This window comes from Schistocerca piceifrons, chromosome 2, assembly GCF_021461385.2.
Source record: "Schistocerca piceifrons isolate TAMUIC-IGC-003096 chromosome 2, iqSchPice1.1, whole genome shotgun sequence".
Lineage (NCBI taxonomy): Eukaryota > Metazoa > Arthropoda > Insecta > Orthoptera > Acrididae > Schistocerca > Schistocerca piceifrons.
In genome coordinates, this window is record NC_060139.1 from 756,360,302 (window position 1) to 756,382,368 (window position 22,067).

Consider the following 22,067-nt stretch of genomic DNA (forward strand, 5'->3'; position numbering starts at 1 on the left):
GCTGCATGAATAAACAAAATATGCAGTTTTGGAGTGACACGAGCCTCTGAGAACTTCATGACCAGCCCCTGCACACAGAATGTGTGACTGTTTGGTGTACACTATCTGAAGTTGGCAATTATTGGCCCATGGTTTTTCAAAGAGAACGATAAGGCGGTGACGGTCACTTCCGAGCGTTATGTTCAGATGATTGAACAGCTTTTTCTTCCAGAACTTGAAGAAATGGATGTGGGTGATGTCTGGTTCCAACAACATGGCGCCACAGCCCACACGGCACGAACATCGATGACCATGTTGCACGAACACTTCCCCTATTATCTCATCTCTTTGGGGGGTGATCTCCAGTGGCCAGCATGCTTGCCAGATTTAGCGCCATGCAACTTTTTCTTATGGGGCTATCTCAAATCCTTGGTGTATATCAATCGTCTACAGACCCTGGCTGAGTTACGGAACAATATTTGTGTTGCTGTTGCCAACATCGATAGAGACATGTTGGAAAAAGTGGACAGAAACTTCCGATTTCGACTCTCCAAATGCGTTGAGCAGAATGGAGGCCACCTTCAAGATATCATTTTCAAAACTTAATGGAACAAAACTTTAGATGTTACCCTTTGTAAAGAAAACATACTCGAATTGATGTCTCTAATACTCCATGATGTTTTTAAAATAAGGAAGTTCCCATGCCACACCCTGAATATTAATCACAGGAAACACACTGGACCTGTACGTACCAGCAAAGACAGTAAATAATAAAATTTTACTTACTGTATACAATTTAACACGAAGAATACATGATTACATTTGTAGGTGTTTTGGGGAGTCACAGGGTATGAAATGTGTTACGCAGATCTGCCACCTCTGGCAGCAACAATGGCTTTCAATGGGCTGGGCATCAATTTGAACAGAGTTTGGATTATATGGGCACATCATTCCATGCGCTTACATCTTTATGCCAGAGTTCACCAATCGTAGTGACTGATGAGATGTGCCAAGCAAGTTGTTGGTGAACCATGGGCAGATGTTTTCATCTAGAGAATTTGCTGGCTCCGGCAACAGCTGAGCACACACTGTATTGAGACAGGTGAGGGCAGCATGCAGTCTTATATTATCTTGGTGAAAGGTAACATCACAGGGAACTAGAAGATAGGGTTCAGTCACTGGCCTTATCATATGAGAAATGTAATGGCTGCTATTCAAATTATAGGAGCAAACCATAGGCGATAGTGTTGTTTAACCAGTAGCACCCCATAAATTGACATAAGGTCCCACACTCACACATCTATGACAAATGCAAAATAGCAGTGTTGACTCTCCTTGGAGCCACTGCCACAGCATGACACTGTATGTAGGATTTGGAAGACTACATGGTGCTACTATTGTGTGCAGTGTTGTTGGGTACACCACTGTCAGTGTGCCTCTCTGGAAGCGGTAAAAATTGTCCATCTAACAGTCTGAGGAGCTCCTGTCACACTGTCTGTGTGGATGCTTGTTTTGCTACAAACAAACCCATTTTCTGAATCAGTTATGAAAATGTAGCTGTACAGGCAAGTAAACAATACATCTCTTCTCTTGGGAACTAGTCACGTGAAGCTGTTGAGAACCTGCATAGCATCGAGTATGGTGCTCCTGATCCATTGATTCCATATTCGCATAAGTCATGGCATGCTGATCAATGTGTGTGACAATATCGGGGAATGATAAACTGTTGTCTCAAAAGGGCACAATTCTGATGCAGTCAAATTCTGACATGAGGCACATCACAATCTTCTCATAAATGACATATATCCAAACACAGTTTCTAAATGAGAAAACTGAGATGTAGCAAAATAGAAAACTGATAGGGAATCTGTCAGAATCACTTCTGGGAAAAAAAAAAAAAAACACACACACCCACACACACACACACAAACACACACTGCTGCCTCTGGCTGCTTACATCACAATATGAGTAGCTGTGCATGATGACTGATGACAGACAGCAATATGGGTGGCGGGAGTAAGGAGGCTGAGGTGGGGAGGGACAGCGGGTATGGGTAGAGGACAGAAAGGTGCTGCTTTTAGGAGCGTACAGGGACAACAGTGGTAGTCTGCTGCCCACAGAACCTACACAATTTCTTCATCCATCCCTGCACAACTCCTCCTCCTACACTCTTGCCCTCATATCTCTGTATGTAATAGACCCCTCCCCACCCTAGCTGCCATCTTACCCTGACTGCTTCTCCCACCATGTGCATCTGCTCAGCCTGGATTTGCAGCCAGGCACAATATTGCGTGTGTGCGTTTTTTTAAGTACAATCGTTATTCCATCATGGATTTTTCATTGTTTAATTCCGATGAATCTTCATATAACTGTTTGTAATGATAATAGTTGATGATAGTATGAATTTCAGTTTAGTATCTAAAGTAATTACTGATATGCACAATCTTAAAAAAATTATGTAGCGAAGAATTTAGTACACTTCATGCCAATATGATGCTTGTTGCACGCCACCTTCTTGTTGCTGGAATTTTAATAGCTAGAAGTGTATTTAGAACGCCATCTTGGTTTCTGTGTCAGAGTCTGTTGGCATCATGAAAACAAAGCATTTGTATACTTATAATTTTGTTTGTATGTATGGAAAGAATGTGTCTTGAAAATTTCATCTTACCTTTCTTACATTTGTTGGAAAGGTGAAATGAAAACAGAATTGGTTGTAACAAGTTGCCTTTTTTTCCATTCCAAATGGTTTCTTCATAAAACTACCATACTTGAGTTTTTAATACACATACATCAGATTCCATTTTCTGTAGACTGTGCTGAACAAATAGGCTATTTAACACTAAGTATAGCGCCTGTTGCATAATGGTCCAACAAGAGCATGCCCTCTCCAATGAAACCGTGCACTTGCCACGAGCGAAACAAAAATATGAAGTTCTTCAGCATTATCAACATCAGGTTATAAAATGTAATCCAGCCAATCAAAGTCAATTCCTTCTTTCCTTTTACTTTTTATTTTGTGAAGTGTCTACAGTGAAAAGTAATATATATAAACATTACTAAAATGATCAATTCCGGTCTCATTTCTAGACGGTTCATCGATACTCAAATGAAATAATAAATTTACAGCTACAATAGGTCATATAATAGTATAATTACATATCTTACAAATAATAATGCAGAAGACTCAAGCACTTATCACATTAATACAGTAAATTACCTTTTATTACATAGCATAAATGAATATTCATTCTCAGATTGGAGAAACATGTACTCGTCACTGTTACATAAAAATACTATATTTCACCTCAAAAATAATAATGTACATTATAACACTCAACTTAGAATGTTTTAAGTTGGAACTGGCTAAGTTAGGATGTTTTAACTTAGCCAGTTCCAGTCCGAAGTTAAGATTGAAAAGAGAACTTGGTGATATGAATTTTGTCACATATCACGCTTCTGCTCTCTGACATTTCCATGCACAGAAGAGTTTGCTTGCGTGCGTGATTTTGAACAACAAGAGGGTACACCATGCAGATGTCACTCACTAAGGGGTTAACAAGGTTAGGTTTATTCCATCAAACACAGCATGCATCAACTTACAATTTCTAACATGTAACTACTACAGGGATTCAAATACTTAGTGATTCTGACATGTTTATCGCAGTATCATAATCTCATGCTAGCTTGACCCAACTCTGCAAATAATGATCTAAGACACATTGGCTGGCAGACTTACATACACAATAGTATGTAAAGAAGAAATGAGCAATGAGCATCCACTGCAATAACTTTCCTTTCCTTCTGGTCCTTAAAATATTTTGTCGAAACAGCTTTTATGTAGGAAAATTACATCTAGTGATTTATTATACATCAGATAAGCTTTTTTTTCCATCTCATGAGAAAATCACTCTGCACTTGTGAAGAAACAGTTGTTGATGAGCAAGATTTGGGCATGACTGAAAACAAATTGCGTGCTTTATTTTTGTGGTTCTGTTTACACCGGCCCATTTCAGAATTTGATGGCTGGCTGCACGAGCAGCAAGAAAAAGTAGTTTCTATTTTACTTTAAGTAAGATTAAAGTTATGATACAAACATGGTGAATAATCTTGGCAATATGGCCAACAACAACTGACCCCTATAAGAAACATACCAGTCCCTCCCCCCTGTAACACAAAAGTCTGCGGAGTATGCATTATTTACTAACACTGGAGCCCCATAACCAGGCTGTTCAACAATGGGAAACTTCAAGAAAACTAAATGTCCAGTTAATGGAGAAGCAGAAAAAAATCCAGTTTTGTTATTGAAAAATAGTTTGTGAAGTTCTGCACCCATTTCTTGCAAAGTACACAGCACTCTATACAAGGGTTGGAACTCAAATAGTGACAACTACTTATTCACAACCAATACCAAAGAGTTACAAGTTTGCACCTGTTACTGTCCTTCAAAGTAGTCACCAGCATTGTGTAGAAGCCATTGCCAGTGATGTGGAAGGCGTAGTATACCGTTAGAGCCTGTTCTGTTGACGGTGAAACTGGAGCGGTCTAAAGTTATGGCGATTCTTGTGTACGACTGATGGTGTCATCCTAACGCATTACGTTTCTCCAAGGCAGACCATCAATGCACAGTATTACTGTTCATTTTTGTAACATCACTTGCGACCAGCTTTGCAAAAGAAGTGGCAGCACAAGCTTGGCTTCTCTGTTCAGTTGATGGGACTGGGAAGTACTTTACATCCAGCATACTCCCCGGATTTAGGTCCTTGTGACCGATTTCATTCCGAAGGTGAAGGAACCACTTCGTGGCATTTGCTTCAGAACCGTTCCAGAGATTCGACAGGCAGTAGACCGCTCCATTCGCACCATCAACAGAACAGGCTCTGCTAATGGTATACTACACCTTTGACATCACTGGCAATGGGTTCTACACAACACTGGTGAGTACTTTGAAGGACAGAAACAGGTGCTAACATGTAACTCCTTTGTATCGATTGATGGAAAAAATTAATAACTTCTGTTGTTGTGGAATGAATGAGAAAGAGCGCGCGCACGTGTACGTGTGTGTGTGTAAAAAATTTCAATATTATATTATATACACCATTATGTAACTGTCATGGAGAAAGTTGTGTTTTACCCCATATTGCTGATGTATGTCTAAGTGTCCTTGCTTTTGTAAGGAGGCAGCCAGAATAGCTGTTTGCAGAGTAATAAGTTTCTAAATTTATTTCACAATTAGTTTTCTATTCGTTTGGTTTTGTTAAACATATTAATATTTGCATATTGAAATGACAAATGCATCTGAATAGTGATTGGTGTAGGACAGTTTTGGTGCAAGAATAATCTCTAAGCATAGTTCTGATCATTTTGATCAACCAGAGTTGAGCAGTTCCTGCACACTGCTAGGTAGGTATATTAGGAGAGAAGCAGACTGAACAAGGGTTGGTAGTCAGCTATTGCACATGCAGGTCTTGTTTAATGCTTCTGGCTTCATTATGTGTAAAATGAAGAAATAATTGACTTCTTGCATCCAGATTGTGTTGCCGTAATAGCAGTTCATTTATGGAGTTTTGTGTAGTTAGGAAGTTTCTGGATTGTTTTGTTGGAAAGAAAACCGCGTGTGAACTTTCAGCCTTTATAAAATAATGCGCGGCACGTTTCATATTCGTCTATGGAATACTTGGCAAGCAATTTATTAGAAATCCACTGAAAAGGACCAAATGTGAAACTCATTATAGATCACGTAATAATTCAGGTCAGACTTTAGTACATTTCTGGCTATATTGCGTGTGTAATGGGTTGTATGAACTGCGAGCAGAGGACAGTGATTATTCTTTTAATTAAATAAGGGCTGATGGCAAGTGTTTAATTTTGAACGTAAGGAAATAAAAGAAATCGTTGCACAATTTTGCTATTTTTCTAAAGAGATGATGCAATCTCCCTTCACCCGAAATTTGTTGTAACATATTACAAGATAGTTTACGCAGACTTTACATAGGTATTGGCAGTGTTTTTCTTCAACACTGATTTTAACATCAGTCTGGATGTATCTACGTAAGCAGAGAAATGGGCTGGTGATCAGACGCCATACTGAGGTAGGTGGAACTTTTGCAGTGCACAGTACGATGAGACGCAGTGATCAAACAATTATGCAACAACAACACCACAAACCTTAACCAACTCCACTGCAGAAGGATGAAGATTTGCAACAATAGATGAGAACAGAAAATTTGCAGATGGCACTTCGTGCGATCGAGCAATAGGCACAAAAGACTGCTTCCAGAAGTGGAAACTGCATTGTGAGCAGTGTATTAATTGTGGAGGAGAGTATTTTGAAGGAGACCATGCACAACAAAATGTAGGAACATTCTGTGGACAAAGTAATGAAATTGTTTGAACAGACCTCATTTTGACACCATGATCTCTTCACCAGATTCCACTTGTACCACCTATAAATTTCTCTCATTGTTGATCATATGGAGCAGGCCATTGGAGTGCCACATCTGATGCATAAATCGAAAATTTTAGAAACTTATATTTTCCCTTTGAAATCTATGCTGTTTTACTGTTTCATTCAGTTTAGAATTCTGCACTGGGTAATACTCCAAGGTGGTATTTTAACCTATGCAAAGATAATCGATAAGAATTTCTTTACTATCCCTGAAAACACTGGCCATAAACTTTCTGCCAGAAAACAGACTTGCTACCGTCCCACCAACTTCACTTCTTTCCACCGATTTGTTTCTGTATGATCTGTTGGGCACACATCTCACCCACAGTAACATACTGAAGTATAAACATCTTGGGGACAGTTTCCTAGTGTAATGTGTAACCGATTAAAATACTCCACTGAAAAATACTTTGTGCAATTGTAAAACAAAGTCAGTGTTTAAGTAGCTTCAATTTCATCATGTTTATACCCCTTTACTAAAATTGATTGCATTTTGAAGCAGTCAATTTTGTTCTTAATTTGTTCAGTTGCACAGTCATTTCCATAACGGGTAGTCACAAGTGAAGTGAAAATATGCCAATCGCATGAACACACAGTTCTTACACATTTTTCCAAATTTAAACAACTGCAGATCATTTATTTTCCAGTGCATAAATTGCTTAGTGTTGTTGCCGCACCTATGAGAGGTTTATTTGTTTAATTTAAGCTTCTTTTGCTTTAGGATTTGAATCTAAGTACCACTTGTGGCTTTCAGTAATGCACAGATAATCCAATTCTCTTGTCAAAGCACACTGAAACAATCTTTATTTCAAGTTGGCTCAATAATCATTATCATGCAATCTTATTGACATCAAATTATTCTAAAGCAAAAGTAAACTAACGGTAATGGAAGGAGCTTATATTTCAAGGAATGGAGACAAATATAGAATCAATGAAACAAAATTACAGCCAAGAATCAATTTTACTCACATAAAACTTTAATGCCATCCTACAAAACTTCCTGCAAATTTCAATATTCTGATTATATTTTCCCTTGAAGACGGGATATGCTCATATTTCATAAAATAAGAAAACAGACAATGTTGAAAATTAATGTAGAGACTTCATCAGCTGCAGTAATCTGATTTATTCAATTAAGAAATTACTTCTTTCAGCTGCTCAAGTCTATACACTATTTCTTCAGAGTGTTTGCAGATATAACTACCTACACAAATATTTTTTTCTAATGTACTCTACACTTACTAATTTGAGAATGTGCATTTGCCACATGCCAAAATTGCTATAATCCAATACCATGGACCAATCATACAAACTGTAAAAACTGAATTTCAAATTGACTAAAAACCCCCAAAGTGGAACAATAAACTGGTATTTTAAACAAAAGAGGCAGTTTTTAAAAGAGTTACATTTAATTAGACTGCCTAATGGATGGCAGTTCACAAAATTCTGTGTGTACATAGTTCATTTGATAAGATTTTATATTAACATTTCTCAATCACACCATGCACACAAAGTTTCAATCAAGTCACAATAGAATCAACTTTGCTGCAATGGCAATTTGATTCTATAGACATTTTTGAGATCTTCATTGATGGGCACATTGAATGCCTCCAGAACCAGGACCATATTCATCATCATCACTTGCATAGGCTTCTTGTCTTCCTGATCCTCCCGAACTGCGGTCATTTGGATCATACTCATTGAGATCAACTTCTTCTACGTGCTCTCCTTGAGGTATGTGGAATGTAGGTCGTGGTGGTAACAATTTTTCCAGTTCCTGAGAAAAGTAATCATCTATTAGTTTCTGAACATACTGTCTTCAGTTGACAGTTACCACCTTGTAAACAAAATACAATAAAAATGTACTCTGGGGACTAGAATACAAAGAGCTAAAAAATGAGGTACCCACGAAGCCTTCCCTTGAGTTATACACAATCTACTGAACCATGAAATTCTGGCAGCTATAATTTGCACCTGTGTGATATTCAACGTGGCTATGTTATTGTGATGACCTGATAGTCTGACTCATTCCATTATCACTCAACTAAAGAATGATTAACTCAAAGCTTTTTATGCTGGACATGACTAACAAATATTTTCATTTTAAACTAATTTTGTGGTTGAGAGTTCCAGGACAAATTCACAACAGTTTTTGTTCTTGGTAACCTAAGTCCAAGTAATTGTGGAACCACAGTAATTATGATAAGAATAACTGCATATTTTAGACACAGTGAGCAGACAGACTAAGTTTATTAAGCTATAAACACTAGTGTCCTTACCTTCAATGTTACTTCATTTGCAAAGTTATTGCTTGGGAACAGTACATCAAACTTTATGTATAAGTTTCCCCTTTCAAAGGGATTTCTGTACTGTGGCATTCCTTCATTTTCAATACCCTTTACATCACCTGCAAGAAATTATTTCAATTAAATGATGTTACATGGCATACTTAATTTCCTCATAAATTAACCTACAATACATTATGCAATAATGCAAAACCTCATGGCACTAATTTATTAAATGTTCTGAGACTTCCACATCAGCACCCATGGCATAGGTTGCCTCCATGTTCAATGCACCTACAAATGTGGAAGAAACATGCCCACACATGGTATACCATGGGTAAAGGCGACATCAGTTGGCAGCTAGAATACATAAGGCCATACCAGTGAATTATCAGTAATCATTCCCTTTGCCAAGGAGTGCTTTGACAAATGCTCTTGTCATTTTAACCACTTGACATTGCTGGGAGCTGGAGAACATTTTATTGAATCCTTCATTACTAACTAAGAATTTAGTTAACTATGAACATTAAATCATGTTTATTACAATATTCTGAAGACATTAATATGTAAAATATTGTTGTAAACTTTTCCTGCTGACTTTGGTGATTCTTTTTCTAATCATTTACTTCTGTTACTACTAAAATCTTCAACCTACTATTTGTTTACAACATTTGAGTCATCTACATGAAATTACCAAATTTTATGAACTGTAAGACTTGTTTGAAAAGTTGCTTCCAAAACTCAGGTGACATTCAAAATTAAAGTGTCCAGTGTTTGATTTCAAATTCCCACCAGTCTTAAAAAGGCCTTATATTTGGTGTCATGGGAAACCTATCTGGAAACATTGGATTTAACTGGCACCATACAACGAACATGAATTGTGGAGAGTCACTAGCTTGCTAACACTTATCACCCTCCCACCCTGCTATCACGAACCTCTAACACTATCTAGGCTAAGATGCTTCTTTGCAATCTATGGCGCCAGTGAACTTAAATGTTGTGTGTGTTATTGGTAACCGTGTTAGTAGCTAGTTTCAAAATGGAAAAAGATGTAGACTGTAAATTTAAAGTAAAGCATATGCAGAAGGACATGGAAACAGAGGCTGAGTGGCATTTCAGCCCTCCACCAACAGAAAAAAAATTATTTGCAATTGGCAGGCTTATAAAGGAGCTAAAAAATGTGCAAATAAAGGACTGAATGCAAAATGGCCAAAATGGGAAGATTTCCATGGGTTTTATTTTAAGGTCAGTTAAGTTTTATAAACTAAGAATTGTAATAAAAATGATAAAAATATTTTTAAAAAATTACTTAAAAATTAAGGTACATCTTATTCCATAAAATATGGTACAAACTATTTACAATACAATTATTTTCATAACCACAAAAGATGCAGAAAATTAAACTTTTACTTTTGTAATTTAATTCCCCACACAAAAATCTTAAATTTGTCTTTCACTTAAAGATCTGTCAAGATTTTTATGTATGTGGTACTGTATCAAATATTACTTCAGTACTCACCAGATTATTTTAGTTTCCCAAACATTCCAAATACTAAATTACCCAGAATATCAACCAAGTTAAATGAATCAAGATTATGCATACTATGCTCAGCCATTTGTTTCACGTGTGGCTAATTTTATATGTTGCCTGGCACCTGCAACTTTTCAAAATGTTTGGGATCAAAAGTATTTTCCTTTCGAGTAGCTGCCAGACATAGTTGAATATTTTGGAAACAAATTCTGGTATGTATCCACTTTCTAGTCATTCATTCTGATATAAATGCTGGAATGAAGATGATCTAAATAACAAAAAATGTTTGAACAAACGAACAGTACTAATGAATTACCTCACTGCTTCTTCAATGCTGAGAATTTATTGAAGAGTGTTTATGAGAAGCCTGGTAAGGTACGAACAGAATAGCACAGAACACCATTTATCAATGCATTCACTTTGAACAGCTTATGGGTCACTATGTCAAATCACCTAATTTCTGAACACTTTTCCTGCTCGACCTTATGAAATTATGTGAACATTCACACATTCCAGACAAACATTGGTAAAGTTTAACATTTGTCAAAGCAATACTGGCTGAGATACAGTTACCTCTTTTCACTCCATGCATGATTTTGAGCAAATTGAGCATGAATTTCTGGTAACTGAGTTGTTAAACCTCTGGTAATATTTTGTTGAAAGACATGAAAGTGGCCATCTATGAGCCATATTCAATCAAGAAATTTTTTGGCAAAATTATAAGAAAAAATTGAAAGTTTGGCTTCTTGTATATCAAGGACTAAAGGTATGACAAACATGAACCTCGGCATGTAGTAACCTAACATAAGGTTTCCAAATATAGTGTTTCATCTACTACTTAAAATACTGAATAAATTAAATGCAAAAGTTTAAGATATTGTACAAAAATTAAAAATGTTTTCCATCTGATTTTGCAAAGAAACCTATGTTCCATAAGACTTTCCAAACTGGGTTCATTAGGAAGACCATGGTTTTAACCACAGAAAGTATCTGATTATCCGGGTTGGGCTAACAATGCTAGGTAATTTGAAACAAAGTTGGGATTCTTGTATCTCAGAGTAAATGCATACTAAACATTTAACTTTATACACCATTGCTGTGGCACAATGATGTGGGATACCAAATTTCATTAACTTACTATTTTCCAGTAGTATACAAATTTGTCATTAACATGATTTTTGTAAATAGTAAAACTAAGATATATTTGACTTTTCTGGATATCATTTTCTTAAAAAGCTTCAAAACCAGTCATTTGAAACAACACGTTTTAAGCCACCCTTGACAATGGGTTTACTTTCCAAATGGTGCTAACAAAGCTACATAAATTGTGGCGAAGAAGCAGGAAAAAATCACACTTAGAAAACAGTTTCTACTTTGGCTTCTTACATATCTTCGACTTTAGACAACAACAACTCAGCAACATAAGATTTCCCAATGCAAAATATTCACATATTACTGTCCAAATTTCTACGAAACTAGTTCAAAACATTTTCGTAAATATTGCAAAAAACGTATCACAATCAATTTGCTTTTAGAAAATTGTTTTCCATAGCAGATTTCAAACTAATCACCATTGGAGAGAGCATGTTTTCAAGCATCCAGAAAACAAGCTACATTTCAAAAACTCGTTGACCATGTTTTGCTGTACGTTCTTTTTATTTGTATACTGAAAAGTAACACCTCACTATACTGCGTTTGTCCCACCATGATTCTTCAGTATCATCTGGCTGACAGTATCAATTTCCAGAAATTTGACTGCAAAAAAATAGGTAAAAATCTCAAAAAATGTAAACTGCAATGCTGAGAAGTTTAAAACCAAAATTCACTATACTTTTTTGTCACCTATTTGAGATACTCCTACAGATTTGACAATCTGTGATAAAGTACTTAATAAATGGCTCAACACACAGACAGGTAGCACCACGACAACTGGGATACCAAATTAAGAAATCAAAATAAGGGCTAGGCAACTAGGATGAAGAACCAAACTGTGGCTGGTATTGCACAGCTACCTTGTGTTACCAACATGGCAATGGGGTTGCCAGTTCATGTTCTTGAACTGGTAGTGACAATGGCATCATGCACCAATGCAATATGACAAGATATTACTCACCAATTTAAAAATAAGAACCACACACAATGAGATGTGGACAACAGGTTGCTGCAATGCAGCCTGTTCCAATGGTACAGTCCCTAAAATTTAACCATTTTTATGTATTGTTAGTGCACAGTGGACATTCTAATGTTATATTGTGAATGCCTGAAAACATGCTCTTTCCAACTAATTAGTTGTAAATCAGTTATGGAAAACAAGTTCTCTAAAAATAGTTTACATGTTATCTTTTTGTAACTTTTACAAAAACCAGGTTTTTAATATGAACTGATTTTGTAGAAATTTTAAAAGCTGTACATGAGCAATTTTTTATATGGAATACCTTAGGTTGCTAAGTTGTTTTGTCCAGAGTTTCACATTTACCATGCCAAAGTAAAAGCTTTATTTGCAGTGCAATTTTTTCTGGTTACTTTCCCTCAATTTATGAAGCATTGTCAGCAAATGTTGGACACTAAATCCAATGTCCTGGGGTTGATTCAAGTGAGATTGGTTTGAAGCTTAAATAAAAAATGGTATTTGTAAAAATGTTTAATATACCACATTTTCAACTTTTCATGAAAATCAAATTTGTAGACTCTTGGGAATAGGTGAATGAAATTTTGTATTCCACATCTTTGTACTACAGGGCTACTGTGTGTTAAGTTTCATATTCAGCACGTGACTACAAGATAAAAAATCTTTAAGTTTATGCTTTTTGTGCCACTATTATCACACTCAACTTATTCAAATTACTCAGAACTGTTGGCCCTTATTGGACAATCAAATTACTTTCTTGCAGTCAAGACCATGAGCCCAGTTTGATATGTTTCACAGAACAGTTTTTTGCAAAATCAGGTAGAAAATCTGCATTTCTTATCTTTTACTTTGCACTTATTCAGCATTGGAAATTGGTACACATACAAAACTTTATATTTCAGAACCTTGCATTTTCAAGTTACTACATGTTGAGTTTCACATTCTTAATACCTTTAGCCCTGAGATAAAAGAAAACGAAGTTTGAATATTTTTTGGGTGTTGATTTTACAGGCATTTTGCCAAATATTTTCTGGTTGAATATGGCTCAAAATCCCGTTATTCTTAAGAGAACGCATTCAGTTGAAGATGGCCAAATTTAAAGTCTTTCAATAGAATATTGCACAAGGCATAACGACTCAAACTCGCTGGAAATTCACACTCTCTGTGCAAGCTTGTGCATGTAGTCAAATAAGTGACTATTTTGGCTCATATTGCTTTGACACCTGTTAAACTTTACCAATGGTCATCAGGGATATGTGCGATTGTTGAAACAAAATTACAATGAAATCTGATGGTCGAGTTGGGAGGCTTAGGTGAGTTGACGTATTCCATAAATTTCCCCTATTACTTAGAAAATCATTGCTGTATTAGCTTCACTTATAATACAAAGAACATTATGTGAGTTGTTAACAGAACTGCCACCCAAAACTCACAAGCTTCAAACATGAAGTAACAAATACATCCCATCACATTAAGAATTTAAGAAAATGTCTACTGTAACCTAAGACTTCTTGTTTTTGAAACAATTATGATGCTTTAATTAAAATCAGAGATAAAGTAAAGTAGTGCCCATAAAGAACTTAAAAATCAATGGAGTAAGTTTATGGATTATTTTGGGAAGTAGGTTTCACAAAAAAAAATGTGACGAAGTACATAAAATCAGCAACCAATAAAAGATATAACCATAATTAGACATGTAAGGTGAAGGTAGCAACTGACTCAGAATTTGTTTGTTAGTAGAAAATACATATCAGTTTGTACATTGCAACCTTTATGGTCTCTAATAATAGACAAACTTTCACTCATTAGCTATTCCATCTCAGAAGAGCCACACTCGGTTGAAATACCCCCGAAACCACAGCAGAAAAACAGATAGCCTTTCACCCATTAAGCACACAGTCATATAATCATAATTAACTGTTTGGCAGCTGCAGTAAATCACACACAAAACCCAATAAAGTGGCTAGTACATAGTTTTTGGCATATATCTTGCAATAGCACCACCACACAAATCAAATGCCACATGCGATTTTGAGCCTGTTCAAATGTGATTATCGTTTGCCCATCCCTGACCTTCTGAATTCTTCAAAAGGAATATGCACGTGACCTCAAAAGCCAAGACACCATCTATAAATGTAATATAAACCCATTACACTATTAAACAATGTAAAAATGTTAACCTCAACAAAGCTGGTTGAATCTGTCAATAAAAGACCTAGCACTTCTCAAATGAAGAATTTGGGAAAACCATCTTCTAATCGGATAAATATGGTTAATTAACAATTCCAACAGTCAAAGAGTCTCATGATGCCGAGGGAATTAAATCAGGAAATGTCATATGAAGTTTTAAACAAGTTTTGCTGTTGGAGCAGTCAGTTTACAAATAGTAAGAAGCACACAAGATACAGACTGATAATAGGAATAAATGGTTCCATCAGAAGGAAAGGAAAAGGGAGAAAATGTAAACACTGAACCAATTATCCAAAAGAATTCATGTGAAGTGTAAAAATTTTTTGATATGTAGTGCTATGAAAGACAGGTCAAGATTACATGGGTAAACAGAGCAGTTAATTCAGAGATGCTGCATTGAATTTCTGGAAAGCGCTTCATGACAAAATGTGATTAAGAAGGGTTAGGTGGGTAAGATATCTTGATGCAGTAAGAAACAGTTAACCAAATGATTGAAGTTTGGAGATAAAAATTGCTGATGGAGTCCAAGGGTTGAATGTGGGTCACTAAATAGTGGAACAGTGGTCCTAATTTGAAAGAAATCTTGCAAACATTTTCCCTACTGAATAGAACTACAAAATTTGAGCTCTAGATATGAAACTCAAGTGTTTTAAGAGACTTCCAATGGGGGAGCAGCAAAATGTCGTGCTAACTCCTATAATCATGTGCTGACTTAGAAATGAAATCAGGAATGTAAGGGGGATATATTAGAGGCACAAAGTTGTGTGTTCAGTACAATTATATAATTTCAAGGTGCTGCCATTCACTTAAACTTGAGATGATCATACTACAGTTTCCTTCCATTACTATCATTGTACAAAGCCTCTGTGGAGCCTATCGAAACTGCCAGTTTCTCATGGACCTCATTCAGGCTTGTTTAATACTTCTGACCTTGGAAAACATTTTGAACCTTTTAAATTTTTGCTGCTCTCACTTAACAGAGTGCTGCAGCACTTTTTGTCATGCTTTGTTACTGCAAAAGGATCACATCACTGCTATTACACGAATTTGAACTGAGGAGCAAGGCCTCAGGATAGGATCGACAGGCATGCGCAATACACAGTCCCAGTCACACACTGGCTAACAATTTGTTTTTAATTGTTGCTAGCAAGCTTTTCTAATGTAAATTTGTTTCCTGTAGTTACATAGAACGTGTAAGTATTAAAGACAAAATTACAGAATCTAAAAAATAATTATATCTATGAAACATCACATATAAGTAACATTTTGCAAAAAGTATAACGCACAAAACAATAATCCACAATGGGTGGGCAGGAGTATGGAATGGGGATTGGAGAAAGGACAGGAAGGCGATGTAGCTTAAGGTGTCAGCTATGTCACACTATAGCTGTTCAGGTTGGTGGGTCTTTATGCAGGAGACATCACCTTCAGTAACCAGACAAAAATCACTAAAATAGTATCACTAAAATAGTACCACTGAAACAGCACTCTTCTTGAGAATTGTGAAAGATGAGTGTGGAGAAGATCAGGCTGCCACACTGTAGGTGTTTTGTGTATATGACCCAAAATAAGGGGGGAGACTAAGTTAGACACTTGTTCATGGCTGTAGAATTAACTTATGAAAAACTAATGCACAAGGGCCTCTTTACATAATGTGCGTGGTGCGATAATTTGTTTCCAATGTTTTATTGATGTTTATCACTCAAAAATTATTAATCATACAACAAAATTTTTGTATGTGCCTGCTGCATTCAACTCATATCCAATATAATGAATGTAGTTCTCAGTTCTTGTCAAATGCAAAAGGCAAGAATAAAGGAAAAAAATTGATTTGGCCCAGGCATTTCCTTTACCACCCGACTCACTGATTATGCACTATCTTGTACAATTCTGTTTTAATGAATGACACTTAGATCCATAATTTCAACATCTCTCCTATGAATGGCAACCAGGACAAATGGTTTTAGTGCAAGATAGCTGGCAACTCAAACCACATCACTATTCAGCCTGTACCCTAATTATCCAAGCACAACCACCCTCTTGTCAGTTTCTTTGCTAAATCTGAAGTCCAATTCTGTACACCATAAGCTGTGCAGCACTTGCAAATCAATGTAGAAACTGCTGTGTAATAAAATTTATTCATACTGTCAATGTCATTTACTGTGAGAACTTTGCTGCTTTATCTTTTCTTTGGGACACGCACTTCAATTCCATTAACAGTGCAGTGTCTCCCTCCTGCCATAATCAGCACACCATTTTGCTTTCTCATTCCACAAATTTCCCACCTGCAGTGTCACTGTTTTCTCATTCTGATCAATATAAGTTTAATTTTGTTAAAGCAAGCTTTAAGTGTCAGGTAACACAAACTACACTGGCTGGAGTGTGACTGCCCCTAGTAACATGACCTGATTACTTCCAACTACTGCTGAGTACAAAGTTTACCTGGCCATGTGACAGGCCGCAGTAGCTTTCTGCAAATATGAACACATGATAAACAAGAATGGAAAGGTGCATCAAACTAATCTAGTCTCTGAAAGGAAGACAACAATGACTACAGTATCCCTGCAGTGAGCCTCAATAACACACCAGACTGTCAGGTAACAGTGCCACATTTAATCTTTGCTTTGTGAAAGTATTGTGTAATCTTAAAACTATCACAATATTTCCAGAACAAAAAAGATTATTTTTACAATTGTTAAACTACTTAACAGCCAAAAGTGCATTTGTCTGCTCTTATTAGTAACACGTACTCTATGTTTTCACACGCTTTGTTTTAATAATCAAAGGAACTATGATTATATAAAGGTAGTGCTTGAATGGTATCTACAACTTTAAAAACCTGATTTGGCATTTTAAATAGTTGCAAAGCAATTATGAACATTCGGAATCCAAATACCTTACACTAACTCCTTATTTAAAATTACCACACCAAGGACTTACTATTAAATGGAATACATAACCAACCTCAAAAAATATTTTAGTTGTTTAGAAAGATTGTGGATTTTAGTGTAGATAAAACATCAACGGTAAACTGTCATTTGTAACTATACAGACACACAATGCACACAAAGGAACAGGAGAAGAAAAAACAACAAGCAATGTTGCACACAATAGCTATTAGTCTAATTTTACTTCCAGACTACAGTTGTCAAGGATGGTTATGTACATGTCCTTATACAAATCCATACTGTCCCATTACATCAGGAGAGTATTTAAGGGGATACGGAATCGGATTTTGGGTTAAAAAATCGAATTTTTTTTTATTGGCGTATTATATTCTGCCATGTTTCCTCTTTAAAATGACATATCATACATAGCTCTACTACAATTATAACTATTTTATTTTTATATATTTGTGAGATCGGGTATTGCGCTTTAGTTATACACGTCTCTCGTGGCTGACCATGAACTTTTTGGCAGTACCTTTAAAGTGACATGAATTCAAATATCCCGGTTTCCAGCGACTATTTATACACTAGTTGCCCGAAAATGTTTCTCTCTGGTTTCCTCAAGTTACTCTTTGACTTTGTGGCGGGACTGTTTTGTAAACAGTGTGATATAAGAAAGTAGTTGTTGTTGAGTTATTTCGTATTTAGTGCTTCATTTTTCGCAGTGAAAATGCCTAGAGCTAAAGCAAAAGTATTTAAAAAGCGTGTGAACTGGCAAAAGAAAAGAAATAATGATTCATTAGCAAAGCAAAGCAGTTCATCATCATCACTGTTGGAAAATGTGAATCCACTTATTACTGATTTGCCGAACGAACTTACACCAAATGAAAACAGTGCTTCTCATAAAAAACTAAGAGATTTGGAAGAGAAATATAATTTACTTGATAGAGGGAATGAAGTTTTTGAACTCATTGATACGAATATATTGTGTGAAGCTCTTGAAAACAGTTTGTGCTGCAAAAAATGTCATGGAAACGTTTCTCTGAAAGTAGAATCCCATGTTGGCCTGGCTGCCCAGTTTAATTTAATATGCAGTGTTTGTAAATACAGCTGTAAGTTTCCAAGTTCGGTTTCAGTAACTGTAAATAATGGATACAAGAAAACTGAACTTTATAGTGTAAATATTAGGTTAGTTTATGGATTGCGAGCAATTGGTAAGGGCAAAGCAGCTGGTGATATGCTATGTGGTGTTCTAAATCTTCCAAGTGCACCTTCAAAGTTTGAAGCTTACAATTATGTACTAGGATCTGCAGTTGAAGATGTAGCACAGAAGTCAATGCAGGTTGCTATGGAAGAAGCAGTGGAAGAAAATGACGGCAGTCGTGACCTCACAGTGGCGTTTGATGGCACGTGGCAGAAAAGGGGCCACACCTCCAACAATGGTGTTGTAACAGCAACTAGTGTTGATACTGGTAAGGTTATTGATGTTGCAATAATGTCTAAATACTGTAGGTGCACAGGCAGGCTGAAAAATGAACACAGTGATGACTGTATTGCTAATTATTATGGTAGTAGTGGTGGCATGGAGGTTGCTGGGGTGAAGAAAATTTTTCATCGCTCTTCACAGTGGTATAATGTTCGCTATGTCAAATATCTGGGAGATGGTGACTCTAAAGCATTCAAAGAAGTTTTGGAAAGCAAACCATATGGGAACAGTGTAAATATAAGCAAACTTGAATGTATAGGACATGTGCAGAAGAGAATGGGTGCCAGGCTGAGAAGGTTAAAATCAGTTATGAAAGGGAAAAAACTAGATGATGGGAAAACCTTGGATGGCAGAGGAAGATTGACTGATTCCATAATAGACCACATTCAGAACTGCTATGGCCTTGCAATCAGGCAAAATACAGGCAATCTTGAAGAAATGAGGAGAGCTATATGGGCTTTATATTTCCACACCGCATCCACGGATGAGCATCCACAACATGGTTTGTGCCCCAAAGGTGAAAACAGCTGGTGTAAATACAATAGGGGACTAACAACAGGAGAGAAATACATTCACCACCACAGTCTACCATCAGCCATCATGGCAGAAATAAAGCCCATTTTCAGAGATCTGGCTGACAGAAGTCTTCTGATGAAATGTCTTCACGGAAAAACGCAGAACCCCAACGAGTGCTTGAATAGTGTGATATGGCATCGTCTCCCAAAAACAGTGTTTGTCGGAATTAATACACTACATTTTGGTGTGTATGATGCTGTGGCAACCTTCAATCTTGGAAATATAACTAAATGCCAGGTCCTTCAAAAGTTGGGTATGTGTGTTGGTTCCCGTACGGTACGTGCTATGTTCTTTTTAGATCAGCACAGACTAAGGCATGCTGATAATATAATCAAGACATTAGTGAAAAAAGCAAGACAGGTGCAGAGGGGTGCCAAAAGAAGACTTGAAGATGATTATGAAGACTGTGAAGGGGGTATTAGCTACGGATCAGGAATGTTTTAATCTTCTTTCTCCGTTTCCCGTAAGTTTACTTTTTACTTCATCTAGGAACATTATCTCAGGTACTGGTCAACCTAGAAGTCTGAAATTTTTATGACGTAGTGACATAGGTCCCTATTACATACTGAAACAACGATTTTTTAATTACTTGATTTACAAAAGACTTAAGGGTGATAGTCTAGTAAAAAGCGATGGAAAAAATTTACTTAAAAATAAATGTACAATATCTCTGTAAGAAAATACTTTGACAATAAACTGTTGTTTCAGTATTGTTGTAACATATGAATGCACATACAGTAAAATTTTTACCTCTCTGTCTCCAGTAGTTTGTGAGAAAATGTTCCCTATAGTAGGCATATATTAACATTGCGGGGATAGGTGATTCCGTATCCCCTTAAAATGAGAATGAGAAAACTAATATTCCATAAAAAAGGGAGGAGATTAGTGTTTAATGTCCCACTGACAACAAGATCATTAGAGAGCACAAGCTTGGATTAGAAAGGACAGAAGGAAATTGACTTTGCCATTTCAATGGAACCATTCCAGCATTTGCCTCAAGCGATTTAGGGAGAAACCCTCAGCTGGATGGCCAGACACAGTTTGGAAGCATTGTTCTCCCAAATGCAAGTCCAATGTGCTAACCACTATGCTACCTCACTCTGTATTCCATTAAAAAATAACCCACATCAGAGAAATGCTTAAGCATGTAAAGCAAAACATGTTTTGTAAAACGTAAGAGCACTATTGAAACATTACTGGGAAGAAAATTTACAACAAAATATTCAGCAGCATAGTGCGGTGAAGGGGGACCCATTTGACTGGCAATTTACAGACACAGCACACTCTTAACTGTTTATTCCGAAACAAGTCAGTGTAATAAGGAAAATCCCCTGCACCTGCAGTTGGGCTGAGCATGGCAACACAGCTACATCAACCAATCACATGTTATTATGTAAACAGTCTACAGCAATGATTCCGTGTTGTCACAGCACTGTAGGTGGCTAGTGTTTCTGGCTGCAACTGCCTTTCTTCACTGCTGAAAGCTGAAAACAGCACTGTTAGCTGTCTGGGATCTTCTCATGCCGAACTACTATAGCCAGATGAATAACAAGATGAAAGAAGAGATTTTTAGTGCTACAACTGTAATGGGTTTTCTTGTGATAACCCTGTGTATGTGTTCCAAAACTGTTCAATTAGTGAAGATTTGGATGTTTTAATTATTGTGTATGTAAAATTTGTCAAAGATTCCCATGATAAGATCCTGACTAACGATAGGGACATAGTTGAGAGATGGAAAGAGTACTTTTGACAGCTGCTAAATTGTGATGAATCCAAACTGCAGTTTAATTTCCAGTACCCAATTACAGCCAATGCAGACTATCCCCTACCTACCCTGGATGAGAAAAACCAGAATCAGACACCTTAAACAGAATAAGAGTCCACGGAAGATGGAATACAGACTGAAATGATCCTGGCAGGAGAGAAACTTGCAGAAAAAATACACCAATTGATACAGGCAATATGGACCAAAGAAGAACTACCAGGAGAATGAAAAAAGCTCTGATTTGTCCGATACATAAGAAGGGCGACAAACTGAAATGTGACAACTATCGAGGAATCGCCCTGCTTAACATCTGCTATAAGATCGTGTCCAATTGCCTCATACATAGAATTCAGCCAGTGGCAGAATAGGTGATTGGGGAGTACCAGGGAGGTTTCCGGCCAGGACGGTCAACAGTAGATCACATCTTCAGTCTCCAGCAGCTCACTGAGAACCTGGGCGAATATGGTAAATATTGCATTTTTATTAGTCTATTTTAAGAAGGCCTATGATTGCGTACACTGCAAGTGCCTGCTCAACTGATTAAGATCTGGCAAATCAGAGAAACTCATCAATCTGATAAAGATCAGTCTGAACGAAACACGTGCAAAGGTGAAGATGGGAAAGCACATAACTGACGAGTTTGAAATTGTGACAGGACTCGAGCAAGGAGATGGGTTGTTACCTATCCTGTTCAACTTTGCCCTCAAGAAGATCGTACGCGAGATCTTCCAAGAGAACGAAGGGATTGAAATCGAAGGAAAGAGACTGGCATACTTAGCCTATGCAGACGACA

At 36.8% G+C, this 22,067-nt stretch overlaps 1 protein-coding gene across 1 annotated transcript in view; it reads right to left on the reverse strand.

Moving 5' to 3' along the window:
* Nucleotides 1-7,367: 7,367 nt before the first annotated feature.
* LOC124777972 (dnaJ homolog subfamily A member 2-like) overlaps nt 7,368-22,067 on the reverse strand; it is a 32,350-nt gene continuing 17,650 nt past the window's right edge. Inside the window, exons 7-8 of the mRNA XM_047253532.1 lie at nt 8,705-8,836; nt 7,368-8,202 (exon numbers count right to left, since the gene is read on the reverse strand). Of these exons, the coding sequence (XP_047109488.1) occupies nt 8,011-8,202; nt 8,705-8,836 (324 nt within the window). The 3' untranslated portion in view covers nt 7,368-8,010. The remainder of the gene's footprint in view (nt 8,203-8,704; nt 8,837-22,067) is intronic.